This window comes from Miscanthus floridulus, chromosome 1 (genome assembly GCF_019320115.1).
Source record: "Miscanthus floridulus cultivar M001 chromosome 1, ASM1932011v1, whole genome shotgun sequence".
In the NCBI taxonomy this organism is placed as follows: Eukaryota; Viridiplantae; Streptophyta; class Magnoliopsida; order Poales; family Poaceae; genus Miscanthus; species Miscanthus floridulus.
The window spans coordinates 168,245,453-168,266,624 of record NC_089580.1 but is presented as its reverse complement, the minus strand read 5'-3'; the positions used below and the strand labels follow the sequence as shown (position 1 = coordinate 168,266,624).

At 46.7% G+C, this 21,172-nt stretch overlaps 1 protein-coding gene and 1 pseudogene across 1 annotated transcript; both read right to left on the bottom strand.

The window, feature by feature from the left end:
* Positions 1–1,043: 1,043 nt before the first annotated feature.
* On the bottom strand, positions 1,044–3,728 carry LOC136466924 (cryptochrome-1-like; annotated as a pseudogene).
* A 302-nt stretch (positions 3,729–4,030) lies between these two features.
* LOC136501415 (kinesin-like protein KIN-5B) lies at positions 4,031–12,128 on the bottom strand. The gene is made up of 23 exons (XM_066496941.1): positions 11,786–12,128; positions 10,020–10,146; positions 9,705–9,860; positions 9,281–9,618; positions 9,066–9,204; positions 8,122–8,219; positions 7,875–8,031; positions 7,725–7,794; positions 7,571–7,647; positions 7,385–7,438; positions 7,211–7,291; positions 6,986–7,097; positions 6,787–6,873; positions 6,529–6,704; positions 6,276–6,437; positions 6,041–6,148; positions 5,793–5,951; positions 5,634–5,717; positions 5,352–5,557; positions 5,139–5,240; positions 4,939–5,048; positions 4,711–4,862; positions 4,031–4,455 (listed from the first exon to the last, which is right to left on the bottom strand). Exons 1-23 carry the CDS (start codon positions 12,010–12,012, stop codon positions 4,249–4,251), a joined length of 3,189 nt encoding a protein of 1,062 aa, XP_066353038.1. The 5' UTR covers positions 12,013–12,128; the 3' UTR covers positions 4,031–4,248.
* Positions 12,129–21,172: the final 9,044 nt, after the last annotated feature.

The following is a 21,172-nucleotide window of genomic DNA, read 5'->3' as shown; positions in this document are numbered from 1 at the left end:
CCGCGACAATTAAAAAGGGACATAGGGAGTAGTTCGGATGGTGCAACCACCCTTTTGGCACTTGGAAAACTTCCCCCTCGTACACATAAATCCACGGACTCTATCACGCGTGTATTTTTCCTGCGCGTGACAATTCCCTCACGATCCCTCCTCGCGCTTCTTCTCCCTCGCGCCATCGACTAGATGCCGTCTAGGAAGCCGATCTTTGCCACCGCCGACCTAGGGACGAGGTAATCCATCGCACCCTAGACGACTTGTGGCCGCCCCAGGCACCCCAGCCGGCTACAGCCACCACCCATAGGGCCATGGCCGCCGGTGGCCGCGTTTGTCGAGCCACAGCCGGCTGCTGGCCGCCTGTTGGCTGACCCTACCTGACTGCGGCCTACTGCTGGGCGCCCTTGGCTGGCCAGGCCTGGCTGCGACTAGCCGAGGCTGGCTGGGCCTCATTCCTGTGCCCTGGCTAGTCTGATTGCTTCCTGTGGCCGGCTGTGGTTGGCTTCTGGGTGGCTGTGGCCTGGACTGGCCAGCAGGGAGACGCTCCCAGCCAGCTAGGGCCTGCAGCAGAGGCTGGCGGCCACTGTTGGCGGCTGGGCGAGGCAGCCTGCGTGCTGACGTGCTGTGACTGGCGACGGCGACGTAGATGCGACGTAGGGAACGATCTCATGCAAAAAAAAAAAAAAAAAAAAATCCTGCCACAAACAAAAACTCTATGTGAGACCAAATTTTGATATTTTGGCAGTCAATTATTGAAAACTCCTGGAAATAACCTTATTTATTCCTCCCAATTTTTTTTGGGAGTTGGAAAACACCGTGTATTTGGAAAGAAAATATTAGAAACTCTTAGAGATGCTCTTTTTGTTGTTTACACTAAATATGTTATTCACATTGACCATGTATCAGGTCAGGTTTGTTTACAATATTGTAGCCTTACGCTGCACGGAACACAAAAGCGTTCGGCATTGTACTAATGCATGCATTATGATCATGAAAAAGTTGCAAATAAAATTAACGCAAGTGCAGCGACGACGCAACTTACTCCGAACTCACAATGATTGTGATAATTGACTCTCAGTTCATCAGTCGGTGCGATTGCGGATGCCTATCCAAGTAACTCCTACTGGAAACGTCAGCTTCATCAGCAGCAAAAGTTTGTGAATGGCCTGATGCTGCAGGAGGCGACCAAACCGGAACCACGTCTCCTTTTCTTCTCTACCTGTCCAACTACTCGAAGCCTCTGATACTGATGGAGCAAGAACATCTCGCCTACGGTGCTGAGGCTGCTCAAAGATGTTAGGCTGGTGAACGCCGTTGGTTGCAAAAGCGTTGTCTTCAGTGTTCTGGATCGTTTCTTCCCTCTCAGCTCGAGGACCGAAATGTGCTTGGGACGGAACCTCTGCCCTGCTGTCCTCGCCGTTCCCCAGATTAGCAGAAACTTCTGTTTCAGCTCTGTTCAGTGAAGCCATCATGGTAGGCACCATCTGATCCTCGCGCCTCCTAGTACCGGGACATTGGTCGTCGCCTGGACTGGCTGCCGATCAATTTCCATGTGTAATTCTTGAGGAAACTCAATCGGTGGAACCTCTGATGAGTCGCCGAGGCCTTCCTCCATTCCATTGTTCATTGAGGCCCTTGATGCTGCCTCCAGCTTCCACATTTCTGACAGAGCTTCTTGCAGCCTGAGTTTGGCTGCGTCTAGCTCAACAATGGGGAGGGGATAGTTGGAGCCCAACTCAATTCCTGCAGCTTGCAGCACGGAAACGGGTGCATCCAATGGGTCGGTGGTGTATCCATTCTGTCGGCAGCCTTGCAAGCTCAGGAACCCACCGTCGCACATACTCCCCATGCAGATCGAGCTTGTAGCCTTCAAACCGGCATTGGAGAATCGGATTGAACATGAAAATGCATCAGTATTCAGTACTATTTTTTAAATGGTATTCAGTTCTATTTCTGATCACTGAATTGCTGCATTTCATTCAGAAGTTAACAGTTGCACACACGGCGCACCTGAGGGTCGTCAATGCGGTCAAGCTCTCGGCCTGTACTGCCATCCCAGTGCATCGCTCTCAAGATCAGCATCCAGTAAGGTGTCCCAAAAGTACTTCATACCCCATCTCCATGGAAGTTGAAGGACATTAACAAAGAAGCTTGCCGCCATCACGCGTATCCGGTCATGCAACCACCCAGCTTTGGAACCCGTCCAGCTTGGTACCCAGATTCTGATCCGAACTCTGAACACGGCACAAAGTTCTACTCTGAAAAAACAAACATCCTGTCCTATACTTCAGTTGCAGTCTGTTCAGGAGGCCCTGAAACCCCTGGATAGGTGAAAACGGTTTAACCTGATGATCGTTTAAAGGCTGTAGTTAAAAAAAAAAACTAGACACCATTCAAATCCACAACACATGAACAAACTTATAAGTTTTACCGTGCAAGTACTAATAACCTCTTGTTCAAACTTTTGATCCTGCGAGCAACTGACAGGGCACCGGCCTAGGATCTAGGGAGCATGTGCAGCAGCTTGAGCTGCTGATTTACTTTTCCGCTGCAAGGCCTTCTGCTCGCCTATATATATGACCATAAGTGCCGGAGCCGGAGCTTCTCCCCAGGCTGGAGTCTGCAGTGGCCGGAACCGGAACGAGATCTTGCGGCGATTCTGCGACGTCCACCAGGAACATGTCAGGATCAAAGTGATCCTGGCTCGAGGAAGCGAAGCCATGTAGAGACGGCAGAACAGCGTAGGCGTCCAGAGACGAACCGATGCTCCTGTGGCCGAAGCCGCTGGACGACGCAACGCAGTAGCCAGTTCCTGCACGGGCACGCTGCCCCTGCATCATCGTACTGCTACTTCCCAGAGGCCTGAACGCGGTAGGAGCAAGGGCCTGGTTGTGCTCGTAGCCGGTGGCGGCGAACGCATCAGGCGGCCGTGCAACTCTGGAGCACGATGTCCCGGGAAGCGCCATCACCCGGGCGTTTCTTGCCTGGAGGTCCAAGAGCAGCATCCTCGCTTGGTTCCTGGCCTCGTCCCTTTCTTGCATCCTCCTCCGTGCCAGTGACGCCAGATGCCAGATTGCATCATCAGCCTCTGCAGACAGGGCGAGGATTTTTTGCCGCTCCAATCTGGCCCAGCCAAGTTCTTCCTCCAAAACTCTGCGCTCCTGCCAACAAAACGAGCAAGGGCAAAGCTATTAATAAGTAGACCAAAAACCCTGCTAATGGCATTGCTATGTTTAATTGCAGTAATGTTAGTAGCATGAACATTTAGTTAGATTCGTGTGGTCATGTGCAAGATATACTTTTGCAAATGTCAAATTCGTACGTTTCTTATAACCTGAATCCATTAGGAATTTTGACAATATGGTAACGTACCACTGAAAAAGCTTGCAGTTAGAGTTAGCCAAAGATACATCCATTGATTTAACTAGATAAATTTTACAACACTACAAAAGATACACAATGCCTCTACGAAGAGCAGACATCTAGAAAGAATCATCATATCCGAAATATTGTTGTCAACTGCCGCAAGCAATGTACGATATATCTAGGTTGCATCTCTAACAGTTCATAACACGATTTTGAAGAACAGAGTGCACAGAAAGCAGTTTTTATTTCTCAAGAGAAAAAGAGGAAAAATGCTGGAACAAGTGAAGAGAGGAACAGACCTCTGCATCGCTGATCGATGAAACGTTATCTTCCCTCAGGAGACCCTGCTCCTCTGTGTTTTCCTGCATCTTATCCTTTCCCTCACCCTTCTCTTTCCCAAGATGATTTATGAGCCGTTCTGCATATGATTCTCTTCTCTGTGCTTTCCTCATGTAATCATCTGCACAGATAGCCTGAACCAACGGAAGGGCCCAGTACTGCAACATTTCGCGTTAGAAAATGGAAAGCACGGTACAGAAGTAACAGGTGGATTCTCGGGATACATACCATGTTAGCAAATCTTTTAATACTTGTTATGGTTTTGGACTTACCATGTACACATTCAGGAATGAGAAAGAAATTCAACATTTCATGCTACTTTCCTCACAGGATTGATCAGAAATGGAAAGCACAACACTGAGAATATTAAGTTGATTTTACACAGTACAAAGAGAAAACGATTTTTTTTGGCCTTCTTAACTAACAATAATCAGAATCTTTGCATGCAGCATCCTAACATCTGAGCACACTAAATTAAGGTGGTGACAGATCGGCAAGATATCTTGCCATCTTTACAACGTTTGAGCATCCCAGAATTTGACACATTCTTCACTGATTGACAGGCGTTAGAGGACTTCTTGGAGTGCGTGTCCTTTGATCGGAGCATTGCTTCCCCTTGTCCATTTCATCCAACTTGTTATCGAACCTGAACTTTGCCACCAGATCTGGCAGAGAAGCTCTTAGTTTGTCAATTGATTCCAAGCTGTTTGCACTGGTCAGTAGTTCCCTTGGATGGTTTCGAACCGGACTATTAGCCTGATGGGTGAACAATAGCTAGGTCAATGGATATAACAAATAATCAAATGATAGTGACACAAAGGTGGTTTACATTGAACAATATTCACTTCATCACTTAAGCATGCACATAAAGGTGATATAATTCTGTTGCAATGAGGAAATAGCCACTTTACAGCCAGACAACATTAGTACAGTGTTGTTTAGCTTTGTTGTATTATCTTATATATCCTTACACTTTGCCTTTTCATTTCTAGTCTAAACAGATGAGCTTACCATGTAGTCCTTCTCAAGACAGTTACTCGTCAGGCTTCTTATAGATTCTGCACCTTCACTGTGTTTTTCATTCAGGAATTCCAGATGACTCGAGAAAGTGGTAGAGTTGGTTTCTATCATCTTGCTAGTTTCATGATCCAGTAAGAGGGAATCTGAAAATGAGCAAATAAAACATAAGGAAAATGCATTCCTTTTGAAAATAAATTGATCACAAAGTTAAATACGTACTCTTGGAAGCAGTCAACACATCAGATGTAATGGCATGAAACTCTGCATCATTCTGTGAAGAAAGCAGAAGCCTTTCCTGGAACATATTTTCATTTTTGTTTCTCCTTTCCCTGCATACAAGAAACAGATAAGACATCTTGGAAGCCCTGCTCAGAGTATCAACAATGATAATAACTTTACTAAACATGATTACAACTTACTCGATAAAATCGTCAGCCTCCATGATTGAGCTCTTACCAAGATCATGCAAAGATGATTGTGCATGTGACCAGTAAGATACAGAATGGCTACCTTTCTTCAAGCTGCAATGGACAGTGCCTCTTAAGCATAAACAAATCATGGAAATAAAAGTACTTCAAGAATGAATAGCTGATTCAATCTGCACGTTGTTTGAGGTAAAGTGAGATCGGTACCATTGCTGCAAGATGCCTTCCATTTGATCATTTAATTTAGCTTGCGATGACATATCCTCGTGGAACTGGCTCTCTATAACTCCAACATGAGTGACACACGCATTTTTGCCATTATCTGAAACCTGCTGTAGGTTGGACATCTCCAATTTCTGGTGCTTCTGCTCTTCAGTGTATCTCTCATTCAGCTGTCCGATATATGATGAAACCTGCTAAAAGATACATCAGTTAAAGCTGAAGTCATACTAAGACCATTTTATTTGCTCATGCAATATATAATCTGACCATTGTAGTTTTCTTGGCAGTCAACTCTGATAAAATTGCAGCAATCTTATTCAGAGCAGCTTGCTCGTCTTTAACACAAGTTTCCTGTCAAAAGGTGGCGAGCCATCAGAGAGTTTGTTCATAAATGAAATGTATAGCACATATATCAAAATCAACTACCTTAAACTCATTCTCGAATTTAACAAGGTTGGAGGACCTTTCCATTTGATTCTGTTCCATAAGAGTGATGAGCCGAGACACATGTATCCTGATATCTTTAAAGAAATCAATTGATGTCTTTGACATGGCTTGTGCAGAAGTAAGACTCCTTTTCAATCCCTTTAAAAGAAATCACACGTGTGAGTTGACGCGTCTAGCTAAATATGTTCCATACAGGCACATGAACTAACAAAATCAAGGAGACATACAGAATTTTGTAGTTTTGCAGAAAAGGCTAATAGTTCCTTGAGCTCCGAAGTAGATTTCAGAACATCGTCTAGAACTTGCTCAGCTTCCGAAACCATCATTGCTAGAAACTGCAGTGTTCATGTACAGAGAATAATTAGATTGCACTCAACACTCTGTTTTTCTGCATTAGATTGTATTCAAACAATCCTCGCAAAAAAGAAGATTGTATTCAAACAAAAGTCTGTTATTCCATACATTGTCAACAGCAATTGCATTAGTAGATATGTTCTGCCTCATCTGTTCGGAATCTAAGATAGATTGCTGTCTCATGGTATGAGCGAGCTCCTTCATGCATTGAACCCCAGAGACATACATATCTTTGACTCTTGCAATTCTTCTCTCCAATTGGTTTTCCGACTGGAAGCAATTGTATGTTGTAGCTATTTTAGTGTGCTAGTAGGGATAGCAATAATAAAAGTATAGCATTTCAAGAGTGGGCGAGTGGCACCTCATTTCTGGCTGAAAAGTACAACTTTGTTTGTTCATTCATAGACTCCAAAATTTTACTCTGTTCACAAACCGATCCAACGACTGTAGCATGCAAAACTCCAAGACTACGATCCAATTCAGCCCAAAAACCAGATAGCAAGCCTTTGTTTTTCGCTTCAGTTTTTGATTGCCTTTCTATAAATAATTGTGAAAGACATGCATAGTCAGTAGAAGGAAAGATAAACTGGATTAAATCAAGTCATAGTAGATATATTACCTAGTTTACTCAGAAGTACAGTGGTATCTCCGGATGCATTCTCCAAGGTATTGCGCAAATCCTTTGCACGTTCCAGAATTAAGTGTTCTATACAATATAATGGATAACAACAAAACAATTGACCATGGATGGAAAAGTTTTACATATATTAAACTCTTTGAGTTAGAAATTACTTTAGTTACTTATGATAAAAAAATACCAGAATGAAGTAAATCTGAGATAATGAAGTCCTTCTCCCTTAGCGACGTGTTAGCTCTGCAATGAACTTCTTGAAGATCTAGAAACTTTCTCTTCCAGGTTTCAAGATTTACCTAAATAAGGATATGTACAAAATGTGAGGACCCTAATAAATCCAAATAAATGAAAAGGAAGTATGTGTTATTCAGAAAAAAATATGAAAAGAAAGTTATCCAAAGTGCTTTACCTTTAAATCTTTGTTCTGACTTTCCAAGTCCAAGCGGCATTCCTGCTCTGCTTGGTACAAGCCTTTGAATTTTCCAACTTCCTACCAGATCACCAGAAGTATAAGAGTCAGTTCAACTTTGAAGTTATTGAAAAAAAAAATACAGCTAAATCAGATTTGGGGATATGCATATACTTTGTTCTGCTTTTCAAGACTGAGCTCCAAATTTTCTAATTTTTCCTTCATTTTCTGCAATAAATAGCCAATGCGATTAACGGATTAAGAATAGTAAACATCAATAAACAGAAGTCACATAAGAACTATATTTAATGAAATTCTGAAGGTTTTGGTGATGGAGGTGTTGTACACTCCTACTTATACCTTTCTTTCTGCCTCGTCTAGGACCAACCTTTCATGAGGGATGTAGATTCCATTCTTTTCCCTTGCAGCTTTGACATCTGACAAGTGACGATATACTTATGAGATACTATGCTAATGTCAGCAATGCAGCAAGATATAGAGAGAAACAGAGAACCTTGTTTCATTCTTTCCATTTCTTGGTAGAGGTCCTTGAGCATTACAGATTCACATGTTTTTTTATTTGCCTGCAATAGTTGTTAAGTTTCTAACAAGCGTTTTGAGAAAATTGAAAGTTTCAAACTCCATGGATGAATAGAAGTTTCACCTCCGGCTTGTTTCTTATGCTTTTTGCTTGAGAAGCATAATCAAGTGTGACCAGTGTTTCCTCCAGGAAATGGACAGATGGAGACACTGTTGCTATGATGCATGTTTTGGCTTTGCCTCCTAATGATTCTCTTAGCAGTCTAGTGAGTTTACTATCCCTGATAAAAGTATATGAGTATGCATTATTGCCTGCGCACAAAATGAACTGCCCATGAGCTTACATATCAAAACTAAGTACAGTGTATAACCTGTATGGCACATGAACTGAATGCTCCACAAGCGCAGTGATGACACGTCCCAGAGTTAATAGGCTCTTATTCATCTCTCCAGCTTCTCTTGCTCTACCCTATCAGCATGCAAAATCATGACTTCAAACAGGACTGTCTTGCCGAAAGAGCATATTTTGGGATGATAATATAGAGCCACAGTGAGATTGTGTATACAGATAATTTTATTCAGCGTATGATAACAAAGATCTTGATCACCAGAAAAAAAAAAGGAAATGCTCCATTTCATGGGCAACATAAGGTTCTAACTACAGATGGCTATTCCTAGAATATGCAGTACTATTACTGAACTGAATTGACTGAATTGATTCCTTCAATGGCCTTGTGCCCCATAACCCCAGAACATCGCAATGACCACCGAGTTGGAAAACATCAGCCAATGTGTTGTTGACAATTAGCTGAGAACCCCCCCATAATCCTTGCAGAGTATGACCGCTTATGCCAGTCTGTGATGGTATTTAGTTGATATTTCATTATTCCATATAGCTATCTTTATGATAATATATATACGTACACCAAGATATAATCATGTACTTCTACCATTTTCTACACATGATGTACCATGACCAAATGATTCAATAAAAGTAGACAAGATGGATACATTGATTAAACCAAATTACCCAACTGGAGAAGATAGGGTAAACAAACTAACAGGTAATGCTATTGCTAATAGGCACTGTTCGCCTAAACGGTCGTTTAGCCCATTTAAACACCGTGTAAACGCTACACGGTGGTGCGCTGTTTCCGTTTAATCACCCGTTTACCCCGTTTAATTGGCAGTTTAGCCCGTTTAATGGGACGTTTTGCCCGAATAATGGCTAAACGGTAGGTGACCGACTGTTTACCGTTTAACGTTTAGGAAAACACTGCTAATAGATGGCAAATGGCAATATAAAAAAAAGTACCTCTCTTGCCCCTGATCGAGCAATATTCTCTGATCCTGCCAAGTCTACAAGGTTCAACCTCCCATACTTCATGAGCTCCTCATTTCCTACCGTTGTTTCTTTGACATGGATGTTTATAGAAAAAACAGCATGTGATCGGCTGCAAGAACAGAATGCAGAGTGCTTAGCCCCCGACAGCTGTACCAAAATAAGAAAGAAACGGAATGATCAAGAACCTGCTTTGCTTATTTAGTGCAGTGTCAGCAGTGCGTCTCCTAGCTGACCCGTGTTCCAGAAGTCTGTATATTTCACTAGGACTGTAGACAACAATCTCTTCAAGTCCTCTTATGACGGCGCCACCTTTGCCATCTTCCATAAGAGTTATAGGCCTCTTTTGTCTACCTTCAGGGAATCTGCTTTGGCCCTCCAAAGATAATAGATCTGTTATATCTTCATTATAGAGCTCTAAGAAGGTTACCTTCATGCTATAATCAGCCTTCCGTGCTTCAAGCATATCAAATATATGGCGCACTGCTCTAGGGATGACACCAGCAGTATCTGGTAGTTCACTGACCTAACATATTAGGTAAGACAAATTGTTCAGCAGTTACAAGGAACTTCCTGTCTTCATCATAGATGATGTCCATATATTCAGGGTACCTTCAGTCTCATCTCTCCCTCCATGGTATATGTCTTTCCGGTTCCAGTCTGCCCAAAGGCGAAGACAGTGCAGTTATAGCCTTCGAGGACATCAGTCACTATTGGTGCAACAGCATGGTCATATATCGACCTTTGCTGAGATTTTGGTCCAAATACCTAGGACAAAACAACAACCACATATCCAAGAACAATGGTGGTAAGCAATATGAATCATAATACAGCATCTTTTAGAACCAGAAGTTAAATCTCTACAATCATATAGAAAAAGATAAACACGCTCACGCGCACACACACACAGGTCCAAAGAGGCTTTACCTTGTCGAAGGTAAACGTCTTGTCTAATTGCTTGAAGAGGCTGTGCAGAACTGTGACCTCCCTCTTCAGGTCATTACAAGAGATGGCGCTCTGCACATTCGCTCTCTGCTCCTCCTCACTCAGTGGCCTACAAGACAGACAAATGCACCAGCAGTGGTAGCCACAGTCAGGCGCAATTACGCGATGGTAGCAAAAGGTTTTCTCATAGCAGCAATGAAGCACCAGGTACTCTTCAAGGTTGTCACTGACAGGCAGGGGCGGGCCCACATGTATTCAATGGTATTCAGTTGAATACCCAAATTTTTTGGCAAAAAAATTCATATATATAATGTATATACAAGTCTGTATATGAGAAAAAGAAAAATACAGTGAACTTCCTACCTGTACAATCAATTCAGCCCAATTTCTAATCGTTTTCGTTTCCCATCCGAGGCCCAGTGCTGCCCCGCGGCCCATTTTGTCTAGCTGAGGCCCAAGGATGCACGCTCGGTGCTCCAGGTCGCCCTCCTGTCCCGCTGGCCGCTGCTCCCGCAATCGCACGGAGAAAGTTGAATCGACTCGGTTCGCACGGCCTGTTCTGGCGAAAGAAACCCTTAGGGCCTCGGTTGATCGGTTCGTGCCCTCGTGCGGCGTGCGACGGCAAGGAGGCAGGAGGCGCGGCGCGGCAGCGTGCGAGTAGCAGCTAGCAGGCCGGCCGCCGGCACCAGGCACCAGGCAGCGACCTCCGACCTGTTCAGATTCACTCCTCACGAAGTTTTAGGGATAGCAATTCGTCAATTTGTCCTCAAACTACTTAGTCTAGTCTCTTGTTTTAATTTTAGGTCTCAAGTATGAAAAGAAAATGATGAAAGCTTCACAAATTTGAGAGGTCTAGCAGAGTTGTCCATGATGCTTGTTAAAAAGGACAAGGTTGATATGTTCAACATTGTTTACAAACTTCTCAAATTGGTGCTAGTTCTCCCAGTTGCAACAGCCGGTGTTGAAAGTATCTTTTCTACCATGAACTATATCAAAAAGCAAGCTGAGATATAAGATGGGGCAAGATTACTTGAATGATGGCTTGGTTACATTCATTGAAAGGGAATTCTTCTTGCAAGCAAAGGATGAACATCATCAACCGTTTTCAAAGCATGAAGGATCGGAAAGTTGTCTTGTAATTTGTAAGTTTTATTGTCATTTGGTTGTCAATTCTATATGTTGCCATTCCATATGTTGCCACTTTGCTATGTTGAACTATCGGTACCTTTTTATGTTAAACAATTTCAATTTATGCTCAGATTCTTGAATATGGAAATTCTGCTCAATTCTTAAACTATATATTATGCAGTTTTAACTATATGGCATTATACATGCCGAATATTAGCCATTTGGTTGTAAAAAAAAAAAGTACCCATGTATAGTTTGAATACTCAGCCCTCAAATCCTGGGCCCGCCGCTGCTGACAGGATCCCAATCCGTATTGTAGAATCTTACGATACTATGATCCTACCAAACAAAATGATATCAATTCCACCATGTATCCTAAATCCTAAATTTAATAATAGAAACTGAAGCCTCCTTACGATCCTACATCGAATTTCATTGTATCCCGATGCTACAATCCTAATTATTTTTTAAAATGATTCAGTTGTGATGAAATATTATTTAAAATTGGATTCTTGCCAGTGTAAACGTTGGGCTTCACAAATTTGCCACTGAACCACAATTCATAGACTCATATGGACAGTGTCGGGGCCAGAAATTTTTAGGAGACAGACAATTCTCACCTGCACCGGAGCACGACCTGAACGTTCACCTCCCGATCCCTCTCGCATCCATCCCCGCTTCCACCGTTGCCGGCAACAGCGCCGACGCCGCTACGGCGAGCAGCGCTTTGGGACACTCCATCCGCCCACCTCATCTCAAGGTGCCGCCGCTCCGGCCGCGGCGTGAGGAATGGCATCGGCGCCGGGCCGACCCACGACCTCCTGCTGGGGTTCGGCGTCTGCGCCATGCCGCCGGCGACACCCGCGACGCTCTGATCCGAGGAGTGATTTGAGGGAAATCGCGAGGTTCTGGGGCGGATTCGCCGCTCCTCGGAAGGGGCTGGATTGGGGAAAGCGGAGTAGGGAGGCCGAGATGATTTTCCGTTGAGGAGAAATTTGAATTAAGCAGTGGTGTGGGGAGCGTAGACCGTAGAGTGAGAGCCTGGCGTCTGGGCCTCTGGGATCTGGGGCGTGTGGGTGACTGCGTCCATGGGCCATGTATGTGTTGGACCGTCATGGGACTAACCCTAACTTAATTTGAGGCCCACTTATAAGAAAAACTTAATTTGAGGCCCAGTTCTGAAGGTTCTTTCGCCGAACAAATATAGCCCAAACTCGAAAGTCAGGTCAGACTCGAATCGTTAAGTTGAGTTTGGTTATTCCTTTCTCTTCTTATATATAAAAAAGTGGTTTAACTTGTCATGATTGCAAAAAGGTACGATCATGTCAAAACGGACTTTATCAATGGCAAGATAAATTATCAACAGCCCAACACGGAGAGTTTGCAATTGGTAACAAAAAAACAGTGGTTTGCAAGTATTTTTTTTTTTCGGAACTATCGAAATGTCAACGACAGCACGATTTCACTTGCCAGCAGAGATGGGCATGCGCGCATGCGTCTCGACACCCGCTTCTACTGCTTCAGTCGCTGTCGATGAACCAGACAATTCTATGATACGTGCTGATGCTGCTTGCAGTTTGAACTCGCACAAACTAGCATTGTTGACTTTGCACAGCACGTTGGTTCTGAATAATGCCGCTTAAACTAGCCTCCTACTGGATTGCGGTGCTACTAGGTCCAACCAAATGAAGCTTAGCTACACCTGGAGTAGTTGATGTCAGTTGCATTTCTTTTAATTAGGCTTGTTATATGCACTCTCTACTTCGTTCTAGGGGAAGGGAGCATGTTTGACTTGGGAAGCAGCAGTTGTTTACTCGGCTGGATCAGCTGACTTCGATGTAGCTTGGGTCTAGAAGGTCAACAGGAATATTGTCTTGTGTTCCTCAAGGCCCAGTTAACCGATGACAGAGGGGGGACTGATGATAATGAAGATTTAATAATAAACATATATAAGTTGTTCTGACGTCCTGCATGCGTCATGATGAAAAATGTTGCCTAAAAAATAAAAGCGCAAGAATTCTGTTAGATGGTGAGATAGCTTCAGATTGGCGTAGCAGTTAGCAAGCTGACCTGACTTGGAAAATGGTAGCTAGATCGGTGAGACACGTCGATCATGGAATGAATATATTCAGAACTCGTGAGATGAAAACGAAGAGATATCATTCAGTTCAATGACTGTCAGATAGAGACTCTCCTCATCAATCAACAACGTCTCTCAGGCTGCTGCAGCTTTTGGCGAAAGCTAAGGCGACCATCCTTTCCTGCGTCCAGCACCGACCAGCCGTGGTGAAAATGAACGGCTTAACGGCAGCCGCAGCCCGCAGCCCGCAGCTGTACGGCGTCGTCTGGCTGCTATGATTACGAAGCAGTCACGAAAAAGCTAACCGCAGCCGCCGCCCGTCGCTTCGTATCGTCAGCACCGCCCGTAGTAGCGTACGTGCCGTCGGTCCGTCACTACTTTACATCCTGATGAATTCCTGATCCTGCAAGCAAGCGAGAGGTTCAGAGATGTTCAGATGGATGACCCAGAGCCGCAGTGAAACCGTCGTCGTCGTTAATTAGTTGTCGATCTCGGCATGGATGCATGAATCCGCCATTAGCAGCCTCTTGTTCCGTAGATGTGCGGTTTGATCGCGAGCCCCTATGGAAACCGCATAGATCCTTCTGTAGTTCTGTCCTCCCAACAATCCAGCTGGTGACGATAGATCCATCTATTGTGTGAATTTGATCATTTAGAAAGAAAGAATTCGCCATCCAATAATCCAGTCAGAAGTCAGAAGTCTCTTGGTCCAAGCAAGCTTGTGCCGTTGGAGGAGGTTTTGAGCGTGTGCAGACCGCAGCACGACGAGCTCGATCACGGCTGCGCGCGGGCGTAGCGCTGGGTTCAGTGCATGTGGTCAACTGGTCATGCAGCAAGAGCCAACGGGGTGGCTGATACATAAATCGACAGCTGTTTTACTGTAAGAGAAAAATACTGTAGATAAGTCAGCTGATAAGTTTAAGTCAACAGGGCCAGCAGGTCTGCGTAGTTACAAGCAGAAGCTGCTAGTGCGACCCCTACGTTTGTCTCAATCCTCATCAAATGGATTGTTTCGCTTTCGCACTCTCAGAAGTCAGAAGTAAAACGTTTTACACCAATCTATTACCACACTCGCAAGAAAAAGAAAATATATGTGGTTCTCATTATCATACCTTTGTCTTTCGCGGACATCTATCTGTTTCGATGGTGTACTAGCTTTCTCGGACCTAGAGATATATGTCGATATCATTTTAGCCAGAGAGCATTGCATGCATGAAAATCAATCATGCATGTATAAGAGGGTTTATTTGAAATGCACAGGATGTGGGGGTTTTATTCAAAAGAAATTTGTCAAACACTAGAGTCATTTTTGGCATCTTTTACATATGAAACCTGCACCCAAACCGTGGCTAGCCGGCGTGCCACGTCATGGGCTTTTCGCGGCCGTTCGATCGGGCGCACGGACGGCCCAGATCGGGTGATCCACGATCATTTTACGAAAAAACTCTTCTATTTTTCGAAAATCAACCCGCGCTCCGGAGGCCCTCTCAGAATATTTTACAAAAAACACCTTAGATTATTTTCAAATCAACCCGCAGTCTAGAACGGATGGGATCCGGGTTTTTTGCAAAAAAGACCTTCACTTCATCGAAAATCAACCTGCGCTCCAGAGACACTCTCAACAATTTTTGCGAAAACCTCCTCAGATTTTTCTCAAATCAAAATACAAGCAACCTTTGATTATATCTCTTTTTTTTCAAAAAATAAATTAGCTGAAACTTTAAAATTACATAGTAAATCACAAAAAAATTGTAAATTAGAAAATCAAATTGATATAAAATCCTAACGAGTAGAACTATGCAGTGCATCCATAATATCACATATTTTAGTAAGGATTTTTTCATATAAATTTTTACCTATGTTTTTAAGAGGCAAATAAAATTATACCTTCATGATGATAAAGTCTTGAAAATACATAAAAATCATAAAATAAACAAAAAATTACTGAGTTTCTCATTACTATACCTATATTCTTATTGCCACTGGCCTAATCGAAAGAGAAGGCGCCTGCGCCCGCGCCCGTGTTTCTAGTATTCCTCTAATCCCAACTGCCTTCTCGGTCAGGTCAGCAGCTCGGCCTTAGCACACAGAAGAGTTAGAGGCATCTGTTAGAAACGCGTCATGGCGTGCCGCGTGCGTACTCAAGACTTGCTCTATCTTACAATGCTGTTATCGCTGTCCACACGCCGCATTCAGTACTTCTGTAGAAAGTCGTCTGAATCTATACCCTCATCAAGTGGTTGTTCTGAATGCATGCTGTTGCAGTCGAGGACTGAATCTAGCTTTAGCCTTCAGCTTCTATCAATAATTTTATTATACCTCTCGTACAGAGAATACGCGTATGCGTGGTGTGGATGAGCACCGCGCATGCAGCTATGTACATACTATAAAATAATCTGCTGCTCTCTTGTCTCTGTACGCACGGTAATCCTCTGCTGCTACACTGTAGCCTCGGTAGGACCAGACGTCGAAAAACTCCATTGCCACACTGTAGCCACGTCAGGAGCAGACGCCAAAGTCAGTTCTGCTATCACATCTAGTCATTATAGAAGCATGGTAGCCTGGCATGTCTGTGCACTACGATTAGATGGGTAGAGTTCTATATATAGCTTCCCACTATAACTCAATAAAGTGAGAGAGTTCAGTTTTGCCATCTCCTCTGTAGAGCTCCGACCAACGCTGGTACTTGTCATGTGTGTGTGGGCGCTCTGTTCTTCCTTCCTCTTCTACCTTCAGCCGTAGTGTGTGTGGTCGGCAACAACGGTGAGCGGTCGGCTCACCCGTGTGGAAGATCTTGGGACCAACAACTGGTATCAACGTTGTACAAGCGTCGTCGCCGGACTAACCGCTGGCGATGACGGACGATTTGAAGATGGACGATAGCAGCGGCGCTACTATGGCTGCCCAGCCACGACAGGAGGTCGTCGTGCGCGCGGGACGGGAGGTCAGCGACACCAGTTGGTCGACGCTGACTCGCACCAACTATGACGAGTGGGCGATGACCATGAAGGTCAAGCTCAGAGTCCGACGTCTCTGGAATGCCATTGATAAGGGCACCGACAACGAAGAAGACGATATGTCGGCGTTGGAGGCCATCCTCGCTGCTGTGCTAGCGGAGTACAGAGAGCCGTTGGGGACGAAGAACTCTGCTAAGGAGGCATGAGAGGCCATTGCAGCGATACGCGTTGGCTCCGACCGCACAAAGAAGATAACGGCTCAGCTGCTGAAGTAGGAGTACGACACCCTCAAAGTCCAAGAATGGTGAGTCGGTACAGGACTTCTCCCTCCGCCTAGAATCGCTCATCAGTACACTGAGGAGCCACGGCGTCACCATCGACGAAGAAGAGACGGTCTCCAAGTACCTCCACTCCATGCCGATGAAGTACATCAACATCGCTCTCTCCATAGAGACGATGCTAGATTTATCCACCCTCACAATTGAGGATGTGACAGGCCGTCTGTGGATGGTGGACGAGCGTATGGAGCAGACCACAGCAACGACGGACAGCGGCAAGCTGCTGCTGACAGAGGAGGAGTGGGCTGCCCGAATGAAGAAGTCTGGGGAAGCCTCCTTTAGCCACGGTGGTGATGGCAAGCGTCGCGGCAAGGCTTCTTTGGAGAAGAAGAAGAAGAAGAAGGTCAATCCCTACGCCTGCTGACGCTATGGGAAGATAGGCCATTGGGCAAAGGAGTGCCCAAATCTCAAGCAGGAGAAGAAGGCTGAGGCTCATTTAACGCAGGTTGACTAGGATGATGAGGCCACTCTCCTGGTGACGACGTTCTGTGCACTGCACGACATTGAGGCCAAGGAGAAGGGAGAGGTGATGGCGGTGGAAGGGCACGGCAAGGCTCTGAAGGCTGTCAACCTTGACGAACCATGCGCCCAAGTCTACCTTGGATGTGTGGACGACGAACAGGAGCAGCAGTGATACCTGGACTCCAGCGCCAGCAACCACATGACGGGCTCCAAGAAAGCCTTCTCCGAGCTCGACGGTAACATGATCGGCACGGTGAAGTTCGGTGACGGCTCAAGGGTGGCGATCCGAGGGTGTGGTACCATCATCTTCAGGTGCCAGAACGGTGAGCACCGCGCGGTGACAGATGTGTACTACATCCTGTAGTTACATTCGAGCATCATCAGCATTGGCCAGCTGGATGAACGCGGTAGCGAGGTACTGATCAAGGATGGTGTCCTCAGGATTAGGGATTGGGAACAAAGGCTTCTTGCTAAGGTAAAGAGGTTCCGGAATCAGCTGTACCTGCTCGACTTGAAGGTGGAGCAGCCAGTGTGCCTGGCAGCATGACACACCGAGGAGCCATGGCTGTGGCAAGTTCGGTTCGCCCATCTCAGCTTCGACGCACTCGGTCGGCTAGAGAAGATGGCCCGAGGGCTACCTCACATCAAGCACGTAGGCGAGCTGTGTGATAGCTGCCTGGCCAGGAAGTAGAGGAGGCTGCCGTTCCCAAATGTGGCCAGGTATTGTCGGGGACCTAGTACCAGGGTACCCAATAAGGTGGACCTAATAACCATCGAACGTTGACACTTCCGGTCAGACAAGAACACTATTGCGCTTCTTGCCTGAACGATGGAAGATTGGTTCCGCCTTGCCCGACCACAAAGGGCTAGGCTCCACCTCGCCCGATGGCTAAGGGCGGGCTCTGCCTCGCTCGACGTCCGAGGGCGGGCTCCGCCTCACCCAACCCCCAAGGGCTAGGCTCTGCCTCGCCAGATGGCTCAGGGTGGGCTCTGTCTCGCCCAACGTCTGAGGGCGGGCTCCACCTCGCCTGACGGCTAAAGACTAGACTCCGCCTTGCTCGACGCTCGAGGGCGGGCTCTGCCTCGTTCGATGACTGAGGGCTAGCTCCGCCTCGCCCGAAGACTGCACCCTGATCCTTTATAAAGACGAGCACAGGGTATGATGGGACATTTGAGTCAACCATAGTATCGAGGGCCATGCCCTGTACGCCTGCAGGAAGGCACCGCCAGGATACGATGGGACGGGTGCTTTAAGCCCTTTCCGACCTAATAGTGCCCGAATAGTGTTGTAGGTGTCAACTTTTGTCCCACAGTGTTGTAGGCACCCCCATCAGCCCTCGGACGCGGATACTAACACAAGCATACGACAACCACTATGATCCAAGATAGAATTCACATCACCTACAGTGGCAGACGTAGGGTCACTTCCTCGTCTACTCCCCAAAGGGTCACAGCTTGGCCCTCTGACACGCCGCACCATCCTCCGGTGTAGGATGGGACGCACCCACTTGCTAACAGAAGCCAAGGCACGGCCCTATAAGGATCAGCGAACACGCCATCCCTGACACGGTCTGCCATGTTAGCAGGGCAGGCACACGGGAAAAAGGAAGACCTGGCTCCTCCGAAGGACCTTCTCTACCTTTGTTTTTTTCTCTTTCTCCCATCTGTAACCCCTGCTCCCCCTTGGTCTATAAAAGGGAGGGCGGGGCACCCCACTAAGGGAACCAACTTTTGATGGATCAATTCAACATAACACACAGCCAAGCAGCAACCGAGCTCTCGGTGTCATTTTGACCTTTCCATCATAGACTTAGGACCCATCCCTCTCTCGACTGTTTATACCCCCTACTACGAACCTTTTTTCGGTACTAATAACACGAGCAGCAGCAAACTAGACATAGGGACATTCTACCCAAACTAGTATAAACCTTGTGTCCTTTAGTACACCATCCGAGTCTAACGCGCAACAATTATAAATTTACTAGCCGGTGTTTGTTCAAAACACCGACAGTTGGCGCGCCAGGTAGGGGCCTTTGCGCATTCCAAATCAAGCCTCGGATGGCTAGCCACGCAATCAACTGGGTCCCAGGCACACACGTGCATTTTGGTGACCTGGACTTCATCGTCACGGTGGGAGAAGAGTTGGCGTTGGCCCACGCCGCCATCTAGTCTCTCCCCTCCGTCAGCTTCAACTACGAGAAGCTTGAGTGCCAGCCTAATGTCTCCCCTAGACCCCAGCTGTCCAGGGAGGACCCATGTCGCCTCACCCCCTCTCCGGAACACTCAGCACGAAGCGCCTCGACGGTGCTTCCATTCGGTCTCCGCAACGCCACGGCAACCGTTAGCCACCTTGTGGCACAGCGCACGATCCTATCCCCCACGAACAACGAGTTTGTGGGGATGATCGAAAGCATCACAGAATCCCTCCATGACCTCCTCATGGAGGGACCAGGGTTAGACTCTGGCTCTGACTCCAGCAGGGAGAGCCATCACCCCTCTCGGGAATGTTTCATGGTGGTACTCCTAAGGGACACGTCGAGAGCGTCTCCATGGATGACACTACCCCGATAGGCAACCTTAGCAATGGAACCTAAGGGGGGATAGCGGCACCACCTCACGTAGGGGTGGAGCAGCTGAGATCCTAAAAGCGGGAGATAGACGAAGCCGAACAACAGCTTGTTCGGGAGTACGCGGAGGTCAATCCAGAGATCGAGCGCCGTGGAGACGGTGGGTGCGCACGCGCCGTGGCCCGTGACATGAACCGAAGGATCATCACCAACGATGAAACCCTTCCTCACTTCACTCGGACAAGCCAGAACATTGCCGCTACAATGGCTTTGCTCCATGGCCTTCCAGAAACCGTAACGCCCAAGGATCATCGGGCCCACCATGAAATTCGCACGCTACTTGAGTGTGCGGCAGCGCAACAGGCAGAAAGCTTGTTCTCTTAGCGACGCGAACTCAACACCAGCCAATGTATGCCCTCAATGCATCCCGCTAAGGACACATCAGTCCACCAAGGACCACAAGGTGGCAAGAAGCACGCTGCGATCCCAAACATCTACGTCTCGGCCACAATCGCGACGCAAGCAGCACCATCGACGCCCATAGATGCGCCTGCAGCGACCCAAGGGAAGGAGCCTACCACGGTAATCATCCGCGATGCGGTGGATGCTACGACAACGGTGAGGATCGAAGCTCGAGCCCTGGCCTCCTAGGGCCTCAGGCCTTTAGCCGACACATCCTCAACGCTGCATTCCCGCCAAGGTATCGACCACCTACCAATATCCCTAAATACTCTGGGGAGACAAACCCCAGACTTTGGCTTGAAGACTATTGGCTTGCCTGTCAAACCGGTGGTGTGAATAATGATAACTTCATTATCCGCAACCTTCCACTGTTCTTGGCCGATTTGGCCCGGGCGTGGTTAGAACACCTGCCGTCCAATGCAATCCAGAGTTGGACGAATCTGAAGGAGATCTTTGTGGGAAACTTCTAAGGCATGTACAAATGCCCTAGGAACCCATGAGACCTCAAGAACTACCGTCAGAAGGCCGGTGAGACCCTCTGCGGGTACATCCGGCGCTTCTCCCGGCAGTGCAATGAGCTCCCTAATATCGTTGAGGCCGACATGATAGGAGCCTTCCTGTCCAGGATGACCTATGAGTCCTTGGTTCATAAGCTAGGACGCAAGGGCCCACGAACCACCAAGGAGCTCCTAGACATCGCCACCATCCATGCCTTAGGAGAAGAGGCGGTCAGAGTGATCTTCGATCACCTCGAGGGCAAGGCAAGGCGAGACAAGGGTGCTAGCGAAGGCACCTCCAATCGTTCTGCCAAAAGAAAGAATAAGAAGCAATGGCACGAGGACTCGCTCGTGGCTACTGCTGACCGCATGGGTGGTCGGAAGCTTGTGGACGACACTCTGAACTAGTTTGAAAAAATGCTCGAGGGGCCATGCCTAAACCACACCTTTCCCATAAAGCATCCGCTCAAGGACTGCAGCCTCATGCGGAAGTTCTTGTCTGGAAGCTCCAATAGAGGGGAGCAGGGGAAGGAACCTGCCCCCACTATGGATGACGCAGAGGAGAAGGACGACAGCTTTCCGACGCGAGACGGCTACCTCGTGATCTTTGGAGGATCAACGGCCTACGACTCCAAACGTCGTCA

Coding starts and splice junctions, on each gene's coding strand:
- LOC136501415 (XM_066496941.1), bottom strand. CDS start 12,012: ATGGCGCAGACGCCGAACCCCAGCAGGAGGTCGTGGGTCGGCCCGGCG. Junction 9,861..10,019: donor AGACGTTTACCTTCGACAAG/GTAAAGCCTCTT, acceptor GTTTTGTCCTAG/GTATTTGGACCAAAATCTCA. Junction 9,619..9,704: donor AGGGAGAGATGAGACTGAAG/GTACCCTGAATA, acceptor CTAATATGTTAG/GTCAGTGAACTACCAGATAC.